The 15780-nt window shown below is 38.6% G+C and overlaps 1 protein-coding gene across 1 annotated transcript; it reads right to left on the bottom strand.

The window, feature by feature from the left end:
* Positions 1-8598: 8598 nt before the first annotated feature.
* On the bottom strand, positions 8599-11984 carry LOC107557168 (extracellular calcium-sensing receptor-like). Its single transcript, XM_016240497.1, has 6 exons — positions 11758-11984; positions 11166-11457; positions 10246-11073; positions 9891-10118; positions 9601-9724; positions 8599-9512 (listed from the first exon to the last, which is right to left on the bottom strand). Exons 1-6 carry the CDS (start codon positions 11982-11984, stop codon positions 8599-8601), a joined length of 2613 nt encoding a protein of 870 aa, XP_016095983.1.
* Between the last annotated feature and the right edge of the window lie 3796 nt (positions 11985-15780).

Raw genomic sequence — 15780 nt, 5'->3', positions numbered from 1 at the left:
CTGGAGGGTTTTGTCCGAGTATGTTCTCACAACATTGAGCAGCGACTGATGAGCGGTAAAACCGGGAACTGAACTAAGTTAGTCAAAATGGTGCTTGAGGACGTGGATCAAAACGGTAAATCAAAGACAGTAAAATCCTATCAGTTCGCTATATCATCTTTCTAAATCATTCCCAAACATAAGATTGTTGTTTAGGCCATACAGTACATACCACGTAATATTAGAATAAGCACCTCCAAGTTTCAAAATACTTACAGTATAAATGATTTGTAATTTTACAGGTTGTTACCCCTTTATTCCCCAAACTTCACATATTATTCCCTTATACCTACACGGAGGTACTGAATAGGTACACTATAATTACAAAAAAGTTACACTGTAACTTCAGTTTACTTACGCAGTTCTTTGTAGGTTGCATATCTGGTTGTTACCCCCTTATTACCCAAACGTAACACATTGTTCCCTTATACCTACACGTATGTTCTTTACAGGTACACTATAATTACAGAAACGTACACCGTAAATTCAGTATACTTACATAGTTCTTTGCGGGTTGTATCTAAAGCGTTACCCACATCTGTACCACACACTGGACGTGCTTGGGCCCGAGGGAGTTGGATTTTTTGGAGTAACTACAGCTTTAAATAGAGAACATAATCTAGCTAACATTTTTAGTTTAAGACTGAAATATTGTAGGAATATGTGGCAATCAATAAATTTTTTTGTAATGTACTTTAAATAGAATTTGAAATGTCAGAAAGATATTGGTTTGCATGTGTTGCTAATCCAGATCTATCTATCTATCTATCTTCCTTTGTAGAGTACCCACTTGTAAGGAAAACTTGTCTTCTCTAAAACATTGTCTCCTTTTGTATAAATTAATGCTCATCAGAATGTTTTTTTTGATAAATGCTGACAAAAACCAAATATTTAACTGATGAGTAGTCAATACAATACACCAGAGGTCTTCAACCCTTGTTCCTGGGGACCCACTGTCCTGAGTTTAGCTACAACCCTAATTAAACACACCTAAAGCAGCTAATCAAGCCCCTCAAGATTGCTTGAAAATACACAGGCATGTGTGCTGAAGCAGGTTGTAAATAAACTTTGCAGGACAATGGCCAAGGAGCAGGGTTGAAGACCTCTGCAATACACCAATCAGCCATAACATTAAACCCACCTGCCTAATGTCATGTAGGTCCCCTCATGCTGCCAAAACAGCTCTGATGTGTGGAGACATGGACTCCACAAGAACTCTTAATATGTCCTGTGGTATCTGGCACCAAGACATTAGCAGTTGATGCTTTAAGTCCTGAAAGTTGCGGGCCTCCATGGATTGGATTTGTTGGTCCAGCAAATCCCATAGATGCTCAAACAGATTGAGATCTGGGGAATTTGGAGTCAACACCTTGAATACTTTGTCATGTTCCTCAAACCATTCCTGAATAATTTTTGCAGTGTTATCCTGCATTATCCACTTTGACAGTGGACAGGGGTCATGGGCACTCTGACCGGTCTGTGGCTATATACAGAGCCATTCGCAGGAAACTGCAGTGCACTGTGTCCTGACACCTTTTTGTAATGATGTCAGAGAACACAAACTCAGCAGATATTGTGAGTGAAAACAATCTTGGTTTTACTTAACAGATTGGAAAGCAACGGGTGAGTAAATGGTGAGAAACAAAAACTTGTGTGATGATGATTGAGCAGTCTAGGACAGGTGAGCGTACACACACACACACACACACACACACACACACTCTCTAGTGTTGCTGTTATTAGTAATCAGAATATGGCATTGTCTTACAGGGATCCTAGGAAGAAGCACTGCATTTGAGAGCAAGGAGACTGGAGCACAGAAGAGGAGAACATTAGGATTCAAAGCAGAGATAAGTATTCAGGTGGGTCAGTAGTCTGAACGCTTGGGTAAGTTCAAGTTATAGACCAGACAAAGTGAGTGTGTACCTACTTAACCATATTTTAGGGACAAATTATACCCAAAAGTGAGCTAAACCTTACAAAATCTCCAAAAACCTCCCTTTGGTTACGTCCTTATTTGTAAAACTGGTATAAAAATAAAGTAAACAATTTTTTTTTAAATTGTACAAATGCAGAAAGTTTTCTGTGAGGGTTAGGGTGTGGGTTAGGATTAGCTGTACGAAATTGCAGAGATACATTTGCTTCTGTAAACTGCAGTGTGCATTATCCTGTAAAAAGTGGATAATGCATGATACTAAACTTATGCACCCTGTAAACTTACAATGTAAACTGCACACACTCACTCCCCATACTGTCTTATCTCGTTACTTGTTAGAAACATCCCACATCCCAACACTCCCAGATAACACACATGTCTGCAATATGTCTGTTAAAGATCGCTTCATGTGGAAAGCATCTGCTGTATACAAGCATCTGATAGCCGTCTTGAAGATGTCAGTTTTACAAACATTCTTAATCACAAACATCTTAAAGACATTTTCTAAACGTCTATTTGACATCTAATAGGAAACGTCCTATAGATTTATTGTAGATGAGTAAACACTAAAACAATACATCTTGCAGATGTAAATGCATACGTCAAATAGATGTCTCCGTGATGTACGTGTGCTATCAAGGCTGCTTCAAAATATGCGTTTTCGGTATGGATGTGTGTAATTTATTTTGTAGAACAAAACATCAATGTATCATTAAGATATGTTTACCACAGGCTTAATTTTACTCAAATTGAAAAACCTGATTATAATACCTCATAGGAAAATCTTGAAGGAGCCAGTGGCGAATTAGTCTTGGGTTCTGACATCATACCTGCGCCACTCTATGTAGCCAATCACAGACATCTGTTGATTTCATGAACGCAATATAGCCATGTTGTTTATGTTAGTCAGAATCCACTCACTGCACAAATTGCTGGAATTTTGTTCATTGATGAGTTATACAAGCTGGCGGATCTTAGTATAACAAATAAGGTGTAGACACAATGGGCCTCAATCATGAAACATTCATAAATATATGTGTAATTCTGAGTAATTTACGCGTAAAACGGACCTTCCCGAAAACTCTCCTCTGGATTCTCAAATACTTCGTAAAGGTCAGATTTGATAGTTAAATGTGTGTATGTTAATGAATTCCAATCATTCGTAAATAGGGCATGCATGCAAGCTCATTCACAATTAGCATATTCCCCACCTATGAATTACAGCTACGCAAATTACGTATCTAGGAATGGTGTGGAATACTTTGAACTCAATATTCAGGTTTGGCAAGTTATATTGCATAAATGCATAAGAGACTAATAGGCTATATGCCTAACAATAAATGAATAAATTAACGTGTGTCCACCAGAGCGTTTTTAGCCAGCTGACATAATGCCTGGTGCTCTTCTGAAAATGACCAGCTGGTGGTGCTTGAGAGAGCTTTGGAGGCACTGCATTTTTCTGGAATGACGCGTTGTTTGTTATGATTTGGAATATTCACGGCAGTAACATGTTACGAGTATCTTATTTTGAAGAATATTACTGAATATAAAAATGCAATAACCAGCAATATTAACTTATCCATTGTTGTTTTGTACAAGTATGATGGTTGGTCAATGTAGTGTTTGTCCCGCCCCTCCTCCACTGTGATTGGACGGCTGTGTAAAGGGGACAGTGACGAGCTATGCGTTTTACCCAAAGTTAAAGACTAAAAAACGAAAAAAAGACAGGGCAAATGAACTCGTTAAAGTCACCATGAAATCAAAATTGAAAATTCTTATTTTTTAATTGAATACTGTAGTGTTTATTATAAATAATTTATCCGTGTACTTCATAATTTTTTTTTAATTCACGTGCCCTCGTAATCTTTAATCAAAAACGTTAACCTCCCCTCCCCTCAAAACGACTCATCTTCTCTTCCGGTCACGAGCTATGGCACAAGGGCGGAGCTAGTGAAGTGAGGGGTAAACACTGGGATAAACGACAGGGGGGAAAAGCTGAAGCTGATGCTGTCATGAGGGAGTACGTTACCCCTAAACATTGAAAATATATTAGGATATTACGTCAACATTACTCTTATGACATCACAAACTAATTTTTTTTCATGAATATGACTTAACCTGATGGAGGACGTTCAGTCATTCAGGCAGTCTCTCTCTCTCTCGTTCTCTCTCTGTTTAGGCATGTTTTGTGCCGTTGATCGTCGTCGTCATCCTTAATAAATAAAACATTTATTCATGCTTGGGTGTCAGCTGTGAATCCAGTGGAGAGAAATCCCCCACCACTAACTGCAAACTGGCATTCAGATCTGCCTCCATTTTGTTAGCAACGTCCCAACTTCCAACGATTCAATCAATTCCCTAAGGACACAATCAAGTCCCGCCCTCTCATTTCAGATGCCGTTTCACTCAGATATACGTCACAGTAGAGAAGAAAAGACAATCGTAACTTCCATTTCATGCCGACTTTAAATATCATTATAATACATAATGTATAAAAATGCAGTGTCATCAGTTTGTCTAAAAGAATACAGAATGTTTGAATGCTTTATGCACCATTTACACGTGGTAGGGAGCAGGTGTAAATTTCTTTTGTACCAACTAACATTTTCAAAATACGAACATTTTCATGAATCCGAAAATTTACGTCAGAACGACTTTCCGAATGATTTACACAAAAAATAGTTCTGCTCGTGTTTCATGATGAGGCCCAATGTAACTAAGAGATAAATTGTGCAGTGTAGCACTTCATTGATTATAACAGAATGAGATTGCAATGAACTAAGATGAGTGACAGCTTTTTAGTGATTATAAGCAATGAATGACTGCAATCCAAGATTGCCACTGCCATTGTGTAACATTTAGTACAGCATTTACTTCTGCTCACTGAGTGAAGTCTAGCAGGTCTGAGCTGGTGTGATTAAGTGGAGGCAGGGACTAATTTGCAAATTCATAGATACGCCATTTTAGCCCAGAAACCATAGTGGCACCCCTCATTATGAGTTCTGTGACCTCACCAGTGCTGGGTAAATTACATACAATGTACCCTATTACTGATTTCAAATTACATAAAAAAAAATTGTAGTTAGTAACGTAATCCATTACATTAAACATCTGAGGTACTATAGTTGAACTACTTTTTGATTACTTTGAACTATGAATATACAAATGTATGAATAATTAACTTATTATAAAACGGTTAGTTCCAGTCCTTGATTCTTGATTGGTCAACAGCTGTGTTTTATTCACAATAAAGCGTGGCTATGGCCGCTTCACCCAACAGTTCTGTTTATCACTGTGCAACACCCCTAGCAACCACCCGTAGCAACATAAACAATGTAGCATCAATTCATATTCTATGTATTATGTATTTCTGCAAAATTAGCTATTTTTTATTTACGTAATGAATTATGAGTGACCCCTATTAGCGTTATGTTGCGTCATTCACCTTCCCACACGCCCTTCCCCATCAAAGAAAAGGTATGTTTGACTTGAAATAGCACTACACAGACCGATCGGTGTGTAAGACATCAAAGTACCATGAGAGCACTCTTGCTGATGTCATAGACAGATCGGTCTGCACAGCGCCGCTTCAAGTCGAACACATTTATTGTCTTCTCATATGGGAGATATGTTGATGTGTGCATGTGTATGTGTGGAAGCCCACAGTTTCCAAAGTGTGGAGGGAATATTACTGTACTTATTAGTTTTCGGTTTCAGGTATGGTACTGCATGTCCATCAGTTTACACTGTAATGGCATTTGCAAACTTGCACTGTGCCACAAATTTGTTTGTTTTAAACTAAAAGCTGGAAAACAATTTTTTTTTTAATTTATTTATTTATTTATATTTTAGCAGAAGAATAGCATTTAATGAATTAAAAAAAGTAACTAAGTAAGTCTGGCTTTAATATTTGTATTTTGTGGTAACCATTTAAGCAATAGAACGTTTGCACCTACGTCACGGTTTGGTCAGTTACCCAGATGTGCGGTCATATTGGAGATATTGAGATGTAAACAACAGCATGGATTGCACGGTTAATGTACTAATGAAGACGTTGTTCTACTAATTTATGATGTCTAAACCACAGAAAAAATCGTGAGGAAGCTGCTAAATCATATAGAGAAGGACTTAGTAAGCAGGAAAGGGCGCAGTATTTTGACAAACTAAGGTTAATAGGTGGTAAAAATCCTTTGGCTCCTAGAATACAATAATAATAAATATAGCACCATTAAATAGATAAGCAGTTGTGGCCTAAATATTAGCGAGTCAGACTTGTAACCCAAAGGTCACAGGTTCGAGTCTTAGTACTGGCAGGAGTTCTAGGTGGGGATGTGAATGTATGCAGCACTCTCTTTGCTCCAGGCATTGGAGCAATTGGCTGCCCACTGCTCTGGGTGTGTGTGTTCACTATTCACTGTTGTGTGTGTGCACTTGGATGGGTTAAATGCAGAGCACAAATTGCAAGTATGGGTTACCATACATGTCCCAACTTTCACCTTTCATCTTTCCTCAGACAGTTTTTTTTTTGCACTCTTCTCCTTGATTTGTTATAACTTTTGGCAGTCTGTAGTACTCCATATGTTTTTCCCAGTCCGACCGATTAGTACAGCCCAAAACAACAATAATTGACCATTTTCAGCAGCAATAATCAGCTAAATTTGCGAGTTCCGTTCAGTTCAATGGCATTGTTTACTGACGTCATTGTTCAGATGACGTGTTGTGAAAACACTCTATAAGGTACTTGAGGTGTGCTGTATTGTGAAAAAGTCATGGTTGAAGTACGTTGTTAGGCACGATGCGTAGTGGAGTGCCTGCAACCCCTTCAGCCATGACTTTCTTCACAATACAGCACAGCCTCTCCTACCTTATTGCTTACTGACCTTAAAATCTCAGGGGTTACTTCAAGTATTAAGTTGAAAGAGGTTCGGCTGACAAAAAAGGTTTGGGTACCCTGCAATGTAAATAAGAAATAACCTGAATTTGTGCATTTTAATGGAAGGCCTTCCAAAGACATAGTGACACATGATTAAACAGCACACTAAGTGACACATCAAATAAAAAAATATTTTCATCAGTAGTTAATGCAATGTTGAAATGTTGAGAAAACACTAAAATTGAAATTATTTTGGGAATCCATTGGTCAAATGCTGTGCGGACTCTTAATTTTCAATATGTAACCGTCTAATCAATAAAAAGAAACTGTAGTCTGATTAGAAGTATTTTAAAATGTAGTATCATCTAATTACAATAACTTATTTTTGGAATTATATTACGTAATCCAGATAACATGCAATCAGCTACTTCCCTGAACTGGACCTCACATGGGCAAATATATTTCCCTATGACTGCCTCTAGCGAAAGACATCGACAAATAGTTTGACATCATCACGCCATAGGTCTTGCCCACTGCCATTCAGTCACTTAACTACCCTGATAGCGCACTATTTGACTTCTTTTTTTTTTTTTTTTTGCAAGACATTATTTAAAGTGTTTGCTCATCTGCAATACGTCTATAGGACTTTTCCTATCAGATGTCAAATAGAATTTAGAATATGTCTTTAATGATTTAGAATGTATGTACAACTGACATCTTAAAGACGTTTATCAGATGTTTGCACACAGCAGATGCTTTCCAGATGAAGATGTATGTAGATGTAGATGTATGTGTGCTATCTGGGTACTGACACCTGTCTACACCTATGGAATGTGGATGGGGCAAAATATCTTTAAACAGAACGTGTGAAATTTGACCTTGTTGACAAGCACAGTTTAAGGTGGCAGTTTTTAACAGGTTTCTTTAAAATGTGTAGACATGCATATTCTGGCTGTGTTAAGGCAGCAATTTGGAACATATAATATTTTTTTAAGGCATAAACCCTCATATTAATGCTGTCTTTTAGTTTATGGTGTTATTAACCAGTGCTGCACTGCTATCTACTGTGCTTAATGAATGTAGAATTGTAAATGATAGTTGCCGTCTTGTTTTCTTGACAGACAAACATAAACAATTAAGCTATCATTAAATTAAGTACAGTTAAGTAAGTTTTTTAGCGAACTAATGATCTATGGACATGGCTTTCCTGAGATAAATTAAGTGTTATGTGATATTGTTCAACTATGTTTTATTGACATTTCAGCAGTTAAAACACTAATTATCTGAAACATTATATATTTCGGTAAATTGTACTGTATCTTACAACATTTTCCTGTGATCTTTGTGATACGTGAACATTATGTGTTCATTACCTCCTATGGCTGCCTGGTAGTAAGGAGGATAAGATGATTTATTCACGTGTGCTCTGCTCTGTCACGGCATTGGATATAAGAATCAATTAAATTCCTTAAAATAGATATAAAATATAAAACTCAAAGTGTAGTTAAAACAATGCTGCATTTGTTTTGTTCACGTGTGACCAAAAAATAATAATAAAAAATAAATAAAATAAAATGTTAAATAAAAAAGTACAAACACCCCTAATACACTGTATACAATAAAATATAATGTTAATAAAATAAAAAAAGGCATTGCAAAACTTTTGCTTGTTTGTTTACAGGAGTGAAACCCAAAATAATAAAGCAGTGTCAAATCAGAGTTTACAGTTTTACACCACAGTAATGTAAAACTACTTCTTTTGTGTTTCTCTTCCCATAATGGCTTTTTTAGTGTTTCTCTCTGGATGTAAAAGGATGATGTAGCACTTTGGGGCAAATATGGCCACCAGTAATCCAAAACTAGAAGCTAAAATGGCAAATATCTCTACAGCCACTGCATATTTCCCTGGAGAGCTCACATATGCTGGAACAAATGCAATCCAGACAGCACAGAAGATTAGCATGCTAAAAGTGATGAACTTTGCTTCATTAAAATTATCTGGAAGATTTCTTGCCAGGAAAGCTAACAGGAAACTTACTGCTGCCAACAGTCCAATGTATGCCAGCAGCATAGAAAAACCACCCACTGAGCCTATAGCACATTCATATACTATTTTAGAGCGGATATACTGGCTGTTCTTATGGGGTGCTGGAGAGGCAGTTGATAGCCAGACTGCACATATCACAACTTGGATGGCTATTAGGACCAGAACAGTGCATCTTTGTTGAGCTGCTCCAAACCATTTCATAGCACCATTGCCCTCTGGTCGAGATGATTTGAACACGGCTATTACCACCATAGTCTTGACCAGGATGCTGGAAATGCACAGGACAAAGCTAATGCCAAACACAGCATGTCTTAACTGACATGTCCACAATTGCGGCCTGCCAATGAATAGCAACACACACAGGAAACACAGTTTGAGTGACAAAAGCAGTATGAAGCTGAGCTCTGAATTGTTAGCACGTACTATAGGAGTGTTACGGTGATGCGCAAAGATGACCATAACAAGAGCACAGAAACAGGCTCCAAGCAGGGAAGCAGTTGTCAGAGAGATGCCCAGAGGATCCTCATAAGACAGAAACTCCACTTCTTTGAGGACACACTGATCTTTATCTGGATTGGACCAGAACTCGTCTGGACACACTGTGCACTCAATAGCATCTGTGAGTAAGAAAAAGACAGAAGGTGAGTTTTAAGAGGAAATCAAATTCAAATTCTATTCAGTTTTTGCCAAAAGTAATCACCACACCTGTTGTATTAGAAATCTCTCCATCTCCACATGGCAGGCAATCAAAACAGCAGACAGGAAAGCCTTTCCTTGTGGCTTGTCTAGTGCCTGGGGGGCAGCTCTCACTGCACACAGACCTTGGGGGCTGAAAGAGACATCATCTGTTATCAGTCATTTGTTTGTCTATCATCTCTTTTACATAATGACAAGCTTGGCCTTTCCATTACTGTATTCTCATTTGTCTTTTCATAGCTATTGACTATTTTTAGACTATGTCGGCAAAAATAATGGCAACAAGCAATGCTAGTTACTTTTTTTGGCTCAAAGTTCCAATATAATGCATCATCATTCAATGTGAGCACCATCCCTGTTGCTGCCTCTTCATTTACTACACCAACCGTCTGGACCCTTATTGCTCCATCAGAGCTTGGCTGCCAGTTCAGCACATCATAGATGGCCAGAGCATCTCCATTCTTATCAAATGACACATGATCCCCAAAGCCTGTGGTGAAGTTCACTTTCTGTAGGTAGTGAACCAGCTGTACAGTTTGTAGACAGGAGAGGTGTTATATGAAATTTGGGTTAATATAGTGCAAATATTTTGCTTTTCCACATCAGCTCTTCTATAAGCCTGGAGAGAATCTGCACTGTACCTGTAGTTCTTACCTGCCAAGGTTTCAGGTTTGTTATGTCAGCACAGCTGTTCCCACTGAATGGTCCTCTCCCCTCCTCACACTGCATCAGGTCATTAAGTGCATGTGCCAGGGCATAAACTGCCTTATAGACATTATAAGAGGCCCTCAGCTCTGAAACATCAGTGTATGGTGTGTTTGTGATGCTCAGATCCTCCTCTCCTGTACACACCTTTTTCACTTGCTCGCCATCTGTCTCTCTAACCCCAGTTTCAAAACTGCACCTAAACATGTTCTCCCAAAAGATCCTCAACATATTATTTTTTGGATCATTGCTGGGACGGAGACGTAGTAGAAAATCATGAAGCCCCTGGATCTCTCCACGCCTGATAGCGATGCCTAGTGTGCCCTTCAGGAAGGGCAGTAAACGTGGAGTGTGGTGTACAAATGATGTGGCCCAAGCTTCACTCGCAATCCACTGTCTGCCTGTCATGTTCTGCAACACCACCTCATCTATCAAAGGTATCAAAAAGGATGGAGTGGAAAAAACAACCACCACTCTAGCTGTAGAGGCCTGAATCACTCCTGCTATATGCTGAATATCTCTGGGGTTGTTATCATGGGGCAGGCTTTCAGAAAAAGCAATACAATGTCCAAACAGCTGCATTTCCTGCTGGAAGGACTGAGCAGCGTAGACGCCGTAGTCATCATCACTGTAGATGAGACCAACCCAGGTCCATCCAAAATATTTTAAGATCTGAACCATAGCCCGCACCTGGAAGGCATCGCTGGGGATTGTTCTGAAGAAAGAGGGGTACTTTTTCCTGTCACTCAAACAGGAGCAGGTGGCGTAGTGACTAACCTAATTAGGGAGATGGAGAGAGGGGAAGGCATGAGACAAAGAAACTGAGTAATAATCAACAACGAAAAAACAATTTTGAACTTTTTTCTTACTATAGGTACTCGAAACAGCCCCAGAATACTTGAAATCGCAATGGAAACTGTTGAACTTGAATCTCCCACAATACCAATCACTGGTGGTGGGCCAGTGCAGTTGAGGTTAGAGAAGGATTCCTCTGTTCCACTAGTCAAGGATAAGGCAGCCCGGAATGCCATTCCTAGCATCACACAGTTGTCATAAAGATGGTAACCAAGAGTGATGTTAGGCAGTAGATTTTGATTCCTATTGATCTCATCTATTGCAAAAGCCATGGTCTGTGCCTGCTGGAAGCTTTCCATATCAAATCTAAAAAAGAAAAAAAAAGTGAAATAAATGTTGATTTAGCTGTTCTGGAACGATATTAGCAGCAGCAAAAAAAAAGAAAAAAAAAGGTCAATCAGTGAAGGAGTATAACGTAATTTGAGAAATTTCTCAATTGCAATTAACACTGAATTCAAGAACATGAGATATTTAGTAAAGAATATATATATATATATATATATATATATATATTTTTTTAGGTATATTGCCATAGTTTAAAAATGTTACTCTCCTCCAACCTTTCCCTTTTTCTTGTATAACTGTTATTTTCCACTCAAAACTCACTGCTCACAGTATGGTGGTTCCGGTGCTGTTCTGAAGCTCAGCTCTGGGAACACTGTGAGGAAGTCAACCTCAAACAGGCCTCCAAATATAACATCACCATCCTGGTACATTCCATTCAACCTGAAGTGTCCCTGTAGCTGACAGGTTCCAGTTCTGAGTATGCTGAAATAAGCTGCTGAAATAAAGTTAAAAGACAAATACAGGCAAATGTTCAGAGTGATCCCCATCTCTGTTTCTCTATTTCTTAGTGTGCGCAATTTATGATGAAGGTTGTGTGGGGTGTTGCTTTAAAAGAGCAGGTGGTGCTTAAGTGAGCATCCCTGGAAATCAGTATGTCACCAGCCCATCACTATATTCTAATCTGTTAAGTAATGACAACTTTGGGATTTGCTTAGGATATAACAATTTTTTTTAAATGGGAGTGGGGGAGGGGCGTATTTAGAGATGCTGAACTGGGAAAGAAAGTTTTTATAGCTTAGAGATATTATTTGTATCAACTTGTCAATGTTTTCTACTTGACAGTGGTTTTCCTCAGAATGTCCTCTAGATGTCAGTCTTGCATTTGAGTTTTGCTGTGCAAATTTTCTTTCTAAACAATCCCTGCTCCATCAGGGATTTATTATTTATTTATTTGTTTGTTTGTTTGGGGCAGCCCATTCAGCATCCATTAAGATCAGCATTCATAAAGCACCAAGCAGGAATAATAGTTGTTGTTCACACAGACAATGATAGGTAGGCCCTGATTGGCACTGACAGAGGGCTACTAGAAGCCGGAATGTTCAAAGTATTTTATCATCTCTGACTTGAAAAGGAAGTAGTAAGAGTTGCTCCCATCATTAGTCTCCCAGACCATTGCTCCCCCACTCGTAATATAAAGTAGAACTTTTGGTCATGGCTGGAGATTTGTGACCAAACTGGAGAAGATGAATCTGGTCATCATGAATCAAGCCAAAGCCAGCTCCTCCTCATGGCAACATGGCTCCAAGGCAAACAGCCCGGAGATTCCTGTCTTGGATCCATGATGACCACAGTGTGCTTTCAAGTTATCTGAAACAGGACCCGAATGCAGAGGACTGTTGATAAAAGTATTAACAACAAGAAAACAACAAAAAGTCCGGCATATCGAAGAGTCGTAGGGTATGGGACAGATTGGCAGGGGGCAGAAGAGAAGTTAAGGCCAGGCAGAGGTCAGCACTGGGAGATCTGTCTAAAGAAGAGTAAACATACCATGGACAGGGTAGAGGAGGAGTCACAGACGCCCGAAGTCAGAACCAGAGATCAGTCCGCTAGAGCATCGTTATCAGTCCGAGATCACAGTCGAGATTCAGAACAGAACATTGTCACACCAGGCAGAGCAATCTGGAGAATACAGAGAGAGAGAGAGAGAGAGAGAGAGAGTTGAGTAGAAAGAGAAAGAGATTAAAGCAAAAAAAACACAGAGAGGACAGCTAACTACGGAGCCCCTAAAGGGACATGGTGGTGGGAAAAAAATTCGGGGTGGGAGGAAATTTTTTTTTGCGTTCCCTCGCAAAACTTTTGCGTTCTCTCGCAAAGATATTTTGCATTCCCTCGAGAACTTTGCGTTCCCTCGCAAAACTTTTGCATTCTCTCGCAAAGATAATTGCGTTCCCTCGCAAAAATTTTGCGTTCCCTCGAGAAACTTTGCGTTCCCTCGCAAAATTTTTTGCGTTCTCTTGCAAAGATATTTGCATTCCCTTTTGATTTCTCTCGCAAAGATATTTTGCGTTCCCTCGCAAAACCTTTGCGTTCTCTCGCAAAAGATAATTGTTTCTCGAGGGAATGCTAAAGTTTTGCGAGAGAACGCAAAAAATCTGACAAATATTTTTTCCTCCCACCCCAAATTTTTTCACTCAATCTGATTTTTTCCCACCACCATGTCCCTTTAGGGGCTCCGTAGCTAACAAACCCTGGCACATTCAGTTGTCTGAACACAGTAACATTAAAGGGGTCATATGGTGTTGCAAAAAAAATTTGTGTATTTGGTGTAATGCAATGTGTTTACGCAGTTTAAGGTTAAAAAAACATTATTTTCCACATACTGTATATTATTGTTGCTCCTCTATGCCCCACCTTTTTGAAATGTGTCGATTTTTACAAAGCTCATCGTTCTGAAAAGCACGGTGTGCTCTTAATTTGGCTAGCTATCTAGTGCGTTGTGATTGCCCGAATTTCTCAAGCGTGTGACAGAAATGTTATGCCCCTTACCAGGTTCAGGAAACTTTCCTCCGTAAAATGTGCTCAACACACTCGAATATTTGACTTGTCCTGTTCTGGAACAGTGTTGTAAATAAAACTTTAACTTTTACAGTGTTGTAAATAAAACTAGTTGTGTCCTCTATTGGAAGGCAAAACAAAGTAATTTGGTTTTTGCAATGTTCACTTTTATAAAGAATATCTCTTTTTGATCGATACTTTAATCTTTACGGATCTTCTGTATGCACGAACAGCTTTTAACACTCCAAAGTCAAAGGAAAACATGAATTCACATCATATGACCCCTACAATGTCATTCATTTTTTTGTAAACTCTTTATCAATATTTCCTTTCTTTTACCTCTATAAAAATATAATTTCTTGCATCTCTTGCAAATTTTATGATGAAATGTACACTGCTCAAAAAATGTAAGTGCCCTTATTATGCCATTTTTAAGGTTGCTAATATTGTTTTATGAGTCTCCTAAAACAGGTTTACATGCATGCAAGGTAAAAAAACACGTTAGTTTTCTCAAAAAATAGATTTAATTTTACCTAATTTCTAAATGATTCGTAAACAACTTGTGCAAAGCAGTTCAAAGAATCAGTCTCTCTAAACCCCCCTCTCCTTTCCTTGAGCCCTTACTGCTGGTATTGGTCAGATGGTGCAGTCCTTTATGATTGGTCCAGAGCCGTACAGAGATTGACTCTGGATTGGTCTACCGCGTACAGCACATGTTGGAAACAAAACGCCCATTGCCATTATGTAATGACAACCCTGGAGACTTGTCAATATATAGAAAAGATGGTATCGATTGTACCTTACCAATTTGAGCCGGAGTCTGATGATGAAACGGTTGAACTGGCTGATCAACAAGAGACTGATTCACAAGCACAACTGGAGCAGGACGTTTCTCAGTGGTAAGTGTCAAGTGTTAACAATTTTTGGTAATTATAAGATGTGATAAAACAAATTTACTCTCACAGCGTAGGATACAGCGTCTTCTCGACATGATGTTAACCACACGGAAATTTTACTGTTTGTGGGCGGGCAAGTTGGCAAAGTAGAACGTGGGCAGACATTATGCAAATGTGTTACTTCGTGACGTAGAGCCGTAACAGAATAAGATTTGAATTCCTGATGACTCGTTTAGGCGATTGCGAGCCGACTCTTTTTTTTTATAGACAATAACTTTATTTATTGTGCACGGCCGGCTTCACAACTTTTCAGATAGTTTATGTTCACATACAGCTACATGACACACTGCATGAAAGGTAATATTCAAAAGGCATAATAGGGGCACTTTAAGGGAACACACTTGATCTCGATGAACAAAATATTCAAATCGAAAATTTTTACTTGTTTACAGAGGCGGATAGTAACTAAGTACATTTACTTGAGTATTGTACTTAAGTACACTTTTTGTGTATCTGTACTATTTTTTCTGGGAACTTATGACTTTTAACTTAATATTGTACTTTTCACTCCACTACATTTATATCAAGGTCCTCGAAGTAGAAAGTCGTTACTATGTAGTAGCTTTGAAAGTCAGTGGGAAAGTCAGTTTATCAGTAATCACTCTTGTAGGGCTACATGAAGACTCTTGATTGAGACGCTACTCATGAAGACATGATTTCTCAGCATTGTTTGAACACTGACCAGTTGCAAATGTGATATTTATTTACAACAATTCAATAATAGGAATTTAATATTGTGGTATATATTAGACACAATATTGTCTGATTTTGCTTAATTGTGTAAGTGAAAATATTACTTATAAAGCCACAGAAGAACTGTTGTGCATCTCCT

The sequence above is a fragment of the Sinocyclocheilus grahami genome, unplaced genomic scaffold (assembly GCF_001515645.1).
Source record: "Sinocyclocheilus grahami isolate Dianchi unplaced genomic scaffold, SAMN03320097.WGS_v1.1 scaffold591.1, whole genome shotgun sequence".
Lineage (NCBI taxonomy): Eukaryota > Metazoa > Chordata > Actinopteri > Cypriniformes > Cyprinidae > Sinocyclocheilus > Sinocyclocheilus grahami.
The sequence above is the reverse complement of the archived record's forward strand: the minus strand, read 5'-3'. Positions and strand labels throughout refer to the sequence as shown.

Coding starts and splice junctions, on each gene's coding strand:
- LOC107557168 (XM_016240497.1), bottom strand. CDS start 11,984: ATGGGGATCACTCTGAACATTTGCCTGTATTTGTCTTTTAACTTTATT. Junction 10,119..10,245: donor CAAACCTGAAACCTTGGCAG/GTAAGAACTACA, acceptor CAAACTGTACAG/CTGGTTCACTACCTACAGAA. Junction 9,725..9,890: donor GGAACTTTGAGCCAAAAAAA/GTAACTAGCATT, acceptor TGTCTCTTTCAG/CCCCCAAGGTCTGTGTGCAG.